A 5,913-nucleotide genomic window follows, 5' to 3' on the forward strand; every position below is an offset into this window, starting at 1 on the left:
TTTTGGAGGGCCACACTATGTTACTCAACAACTTCTCCAACCCCAGCCCGGTGGGGCAAGCATCACCCTGCTGCCGGGGGGAGTTCAGGCCCCGGGACCTTGTCCCCTCATGGCCCTCAGTGTGGCCCTTGTCAGTGGTTGGACCTTCAGCATGGACCCAAAGCTGTTCCCTCTGCTGAGACCCACAGGGCTGTCCATGGTCATTGCTCCAAGGTCAACATGCTTCTCCAAATCAGGGCCCAGAGGTCTCCTAGAGGGCTGCTTATTTTGTTCTTTCCTGAAACTGACTTTGCTACTTTCATTATTAATGTTAGTTGGTACTAACACCTCAAAATCCAAGCCTACTTCCCTTAAGAATCCCCTAAGCAGTGGCAGGGAGTGTGGTCCGTCACTGATCGGTGGCTGAGGAGCATAGCAGGGCCACGCAAGAAGTGGCCCACCATTCGGCTGGCAGGCCAGCAGGATATACGGCAGCATAGAAATGCGACACGGTGGTATTAATGATCATTATTCTCATTTATTATAATTATTGTTCAGTTTGAAAAAGGAGCCTGGAGCCAAGCATTACGCTAATTGGCACATTTTTTTGTTGTTTTAGTTCTGAAAACAAACTGAGGTTTAGTATGATATTTCATTCTTTTGTTTGTTGGGTTTGGTCTTTTTTTTTTTCTTTCGTTCATTCCATCACATTGAAAAAGGAAGAAAAGGAATTTTTTTTTTTCCTCTTTTGTTTTAACTCACTCGGTAAGTCTGGACTCCTCGGATGAACGTAACATTGCACACACACACACTTGGAGAAGAGAGAGAGGAGAGAGAGAGAGAGAGCGCTCGCGGTGGGCAGACAGACACACGCACGCGCCAGGTCAAAGAACTCTGATACAGTGCAAGAATTTTCCCAAAATGATTGGATCATCATTACCAAAAAACTCGCCATAACAACACCAAGAAACAAAGAAATGTTTAAGCCACACTGTTTGACTGGGATTTTTCCTGCTTTTTTTTTTTTTCTTTAAATGTTTGCCACACAGAGAGAAAAAGGGTTTAAGTGGGAATGGGAGAGGGACGGACAGGCTCACAGATGTGAGCAGGAAGGGGGAAGATCGAGATTGGGGTGGGAAGGAAGGATAGAAGATAGGGGGAGGGAGGGAGGGGCAATGGGGAGTCATTTCTTAATGTTCAGGCATTTTCTTGGTCCGCCTTGCTCTCTTCTTCTTTCACCTCTTCCTGCTGGGCACTTTCAGTAGGTTTGGTTTCTTCTACAGCATCTGGTGGGTAAAAAGATGGTCCAGGGTTAGTCAGCCATGATCTAGAGCATCCTGCCTGTGCACACAGCCATCGCATGACGGACTGCACAGCTTCAGGCTTTTCCCTCCCCAAAGTGACCCAGGTCTCAAAGTCCCTGGCATTTCTGCAGCACGGAAAGAACATGACAGGGTTCAGCCCAAGTGCATAGCTCTCACAAAACACTTCCAGCCCCACCAGAAAGCAAGAGCAACTGGAAAGAGCTGCTTAGCTCACTACTGATGTGGCAGGCAACCACTATTCATTTCATCAGGTGCACTGATTAGGCTCTCGGCTTACCAGCTAGATCACACACCCTTTTACTGAACCCCCTGACTGTGCCAACCACGGTTGAATTGCTGCCCCCTAATTACTGCTAAGGACCCTCCCAGCCAAGACTTAAAGAAGTCACAAAGAGAAAAGTCTACACGCACTTGAAGCTTGCAAGACCCAGGGGAAAAAGCTTTATAACCCGTAACTCAGACATCTCTTACACTGAACATAGATCTGGAGAAATGTCTCTAGCCTTCAAGAATGGGAGCCTTCATCCAGGAGGTTGCCACATCTCTCTAGTTTTCTGGGCTCTCCTTTCAAAGGCAGAGCTGCCCCGGGGGGAAGTGATGCATGTAACTGGAGGCTGGGTCTGCCTGTCAATCAGACACCTTGTTCTGTCACATTGTTCACATGAGAAGTTAAAATGAGCACTAGGAGCAATCCCACAACAATGAACTAGACAGGGGATCAGAACCAAGGGGAAGGCAGAGGCTGCTGGGAGGGACAAGGCAAGAGACAGGAGCGCCCCTCAAGCTACAGTGATCTTGCTGCTAGGTTCATCAAGCCCGAGACACTACGCCCCCTTCACTGCATCAGCTCTCCTGACCTTTAGATCAGGGTACACTAAGATGTCCCGGGTCTCTTTCAGAAACCCCACTAAGGTCTATGCACCGTGTGGACTGCTTTTTACAGGAGAAGGTGATGGTTCACCCAGGGATGCAGGGCTGTCAGGTAGAATAATGCACAAGGGTCTTAGTGTACTGTAGTGGCTGGTCTGCCTCATTGTCATCTCTCCCCATTCTTTACTGACTCCCCCTCCCACACACACATACACACAGACCAAGCAAGCAGCATCACTCCAGACTTGGGATAAAGAACGGGGAAAAAAAACAACTGCTGAAGGGCTGGGTGGTGTGGGACAGACCACAAGATTGGTATGTCACCAATCACCTCAATGCTGGCACTCAACATACCTGCGTAGCATCGCTGTATCTCCGGTGGTTATTCAGGGAGGACTGTGGGGTCCCTGGACAGTTTCTGGCTTCTCTGATGGGTTATCAGATTACGTTATACCAGCAAATAAAATGGGCCAGGGACTGCTCTCTGGCCCCAAGGCCAGCTGGCACCACACAGCTCGTGTCCATATGGCTAAACTCCCTTACTCTCCAGAACAGGGTGGTTGTGTCTGGGAGCTGTCTGGGGCAAAGCTAGTTGGTGTAATCAAAAATCTCACCATGGCCCATGCTGTCAGCTCAACAATATGGAAGTTCACAAGCCAATGTTTAGTTTGTGAGGATTAGCATCCTCACACTCATATTTAGCATTAGTAAGAATGTTAATTGGTATGTGAAACTTTCCTTACTGACACCGTTTATGCATTTTGGCCTGGTCCATTCGATGCCATCAGATGGCAGACTTGTATTTGCTTCCAACACTGGCAGTAGTGCTTCCCTCTCCCCCTCGGCTCTTTAGCCTAGCTTTTAAATATGTTCCCAGGCACCACTTCCATATGGGTCACCTTTAAGATATGTGTAACTTCCTATCCTGAATCATCTTCGTTAAAGGCTCTGCTTCTGAACCTTCAAATACTTTTGTAAACTCTGACTGTTGATTTTCTAAAAGGAAGAAGTCTGTGGGAACACCCCCAGGGCCTGAGCCCCTGCACCTGCCAACCCCCTGTCAGTGGACTTTCTTTCCCTTGATACTGAACAGCTAAACAGAATGCTACTCAAGGACTCCTTTTATATATATATATGCTACAACCATAAACCAAAGACAAAAAAGGCTACTGATTAAAACAGGATGCAAGTATTGTTGCAAGGCAAAGCAGGCCAACTTGCCCTAGTTTTCTTAATTTTCTTGAATGACTTGATCACGCTCCACTGGGAGGGAGGGGAAGTCTTTTTAATCCTACTCTTCTCCAAGGCATTCATAGCAGGAGATGCTGGATTATGGAGCCAAGAGTAGAATCCCAGTGCACAATCATCTACCCCTAAATTTGAGCCAAAAGACTATTGTTGGCCAGCAGCAAAGCGTGCTTTGCTATAAGGCTCTGATAGATCCCAGTAAGGCAGAATTTCCATTTTTTCCGCACATAAATGCAAGATGAATGGAAGAGCAACAAAGGATAGGCAATGCGGCTTCGGGAACACAAGCCCTGACACTATATTTCAGTATGTTTAAAACTCTCTGTGTCTTCCTACTGAAAATATGCACAGATTTTAGCCGGCAGTCCCCACAGCCTCCTCGGGACAGCACAACAGAAGAGGCTGTAACGCAGCAGGCACAGGGATAGGCACTGGGAGGTCCTGCATACCTGCTGTGATACTGAGTGCCTTAGCCAAGACATATAAAGAGCTAAGTTGCACAGACACCCCCATTACGTCAGCAGCTGAAAGTGGGGTTCAGCTCCTACAGTCGTGGGCTCTACCTTGTCCTAGCGAGATGGGCAGGAAATCCGGTTGTACTTAAAGCGGGGGAGCTGGCAACCTCAGTGACGTGGGGCAGCTCACAACGTTTCCCTTCCTGTCCTTGCTCTTAGGATAAGCAGGCAGGTTGAAACACAATTTTCTGCCATGTTTTGTTCCCTGTTGGCTCAGCACAGTGGCAAATCTAATTTCCAGGGAGTGCCTGTGGCGCCCAGAGATCCCTGGCTGGCAAAGGAATTTTGCGAGGGTGCCTCACTGCCCCCGTTGCTCTTCTCTGGGGAGCAGGTAGTGGCAGGCAGAGGACTCCCCCATGAAGCAGCCCAGAGACTGGACTGATTTCTGCCATGGCTGAAATAGCCTGGACTGCGTCTGAGGTCATGGAGCAGCAGAAAGGATTTAAAATCACTTCACCACATATTCAAGTCAACAGAGAGGAATCATACAAACCCAATGCTGGACACATCACAAACTGGAGCAAATTTTCCTGACTGCGGATATCGCGAGTATAAACAAGAGGTCTATCTCTTTGAATAGGAACTATCACAGAAAATTCAGCCAGCCACTCTCCCTCTTTCTTCTTGCATAGAGTTGAAGCAATAAGGGGAAATGCCCTATGCACTGCTATGCCCTGCTAAGCTCTATCTTATTTCCTAGCAGCTTTAGCAGCATTTCATTGATCTTTGGGATGAGGGAAAAGAAGCAACCTGGTGTTAATATATAGTAATGAACTTTAGCAAGAAGTAATATCCCAAAGGATAAAAAACTCAGCAGAAAAAATAATGTTCAAGCTGTGACACCACTAAACCACAGCAGTAAAAAGAGGAGGATTCTCTCCATGCAATGGGAGCAATGCCGCACAACCCTACTGACATCAAGGCCAGTTAATAGCAGTTTCTGATTCATGAGGAGGGGCGAGATGGTTTATCTGACTCACCCTTCACCAGTTTGTTTGATGCAGGCTATTTCTGCAGTATGTTCTCTCGGGTTTTCTCCAGCCTAGTTTTCAGTGTCCCAGAAAAGGAGGGCAAAGTATCTCTGGGGAGATTAATAGATAGCTATCCTGGGGATTCCATACATCAGAGGGGATACTTCTTACATTGCTTTTTACCCAGTAACTAGTCTTGATTTCCCACTTCTTTGAATGCTGGGCTGTCGCACCTGTTGGTGTGTAATGGACACGTACAGTTATACAGAGAGAATTGCACAGCATTTTACATTCACTTTACACTTCTTTGGAAGAGGCGTAAAAGGTGACACAAAAGCAGGTGAGAATTCAGGGCATTTAGGCAAAATGTTCTGTCCCCTGCTTGAAGAACAAAAGCATTTCATCCTGGGTGGCCAAACTTCCACCTGTCTAAAGCTGCCTCCCTTCTGAACATGCCAGCACTGTGAGACCTCCTCCTGTGAGATCAGAGTCCCCTGTGTCCACTTGCAAGGGTGAGAACAAGCAGGAGGCAGTGAGTTATTTCTTAAAATGGACCTGGACTGGGGCAGCACTGAGATACACGTGAAGAAATCATGAAATGGGAAAGTTGAAGTGGGAGTGGATGGACATCTCACCTAACTGCAGACATATAGACAGAAACATCTCCATCCATCTTCTCACCCTCTGCTCCCTTTCTAATTAGTGGAAATTAACATGACATTTCTAGGACTCTATTAACCTGACATAGTTAGATGCCTGCCTTAGGACAAGAGGAGTTGCAGCCTGAGAACACCTACATCTTTAGCAAGCCAAGGTGGAGACGTCCACATTTGTTCTAGAGCATTCCAGCCACAGAGCAAAAAGGAGGGCCCAAACTCACAATGTAAGAACACAATATGTGCACGTGTGGAGCAACAGAACAGGAGGGAAGGCTGAGCTGTAATATGAAGCAAAAGAAGCTTGAAGAGGGGCAAAAAATAAAATCTGTCCTGAAAGGTAAAGCAG

The 5,913-nt window shown here is 47.2% G+C and overlaps 1 protein-coding gene across 1 annotated transcript in view; it reads right to left on the bottom strand.

The window, feature by feature from the left end:
• Window positions 1-495: 495 nt before the first annotated feature.
• GAP43 (growth associated protein 43) overlaps window positions 496-5,913 on the bottom strand; it is a 59,232-nt gene continuing 53,814 nt past the window's right edge. Inside the window, exon 3 of the mRNA XM_009879912.1 lies at window positions 496-1,265. Coding sequence (XP_009878214.1) covers window positions 1,177-1,265 — 89 coding nt within the window. The 3' untranslated portion in view covers window positions 496-1,176. The remainder of the gene's footprint in view (window positions 1,266-5,913) is intronic.

The sequence above is a fragment of the Charadrius vociferus genome, unplaced genomic scaffold, assembly GCF_000708025.1.
Source record: "Charadrius vociferus isolate BGI_N301 unplaced genomic scaffold, ASM70802v2 scaffold162, whole genome shotgun sequence".
NCBI classification, from domain to species: Eukaryota; Metazoa; Chordata; class Aves; order Charadriiformes; family Charadriidae; genus Charadrius; species Charadrius vociferus.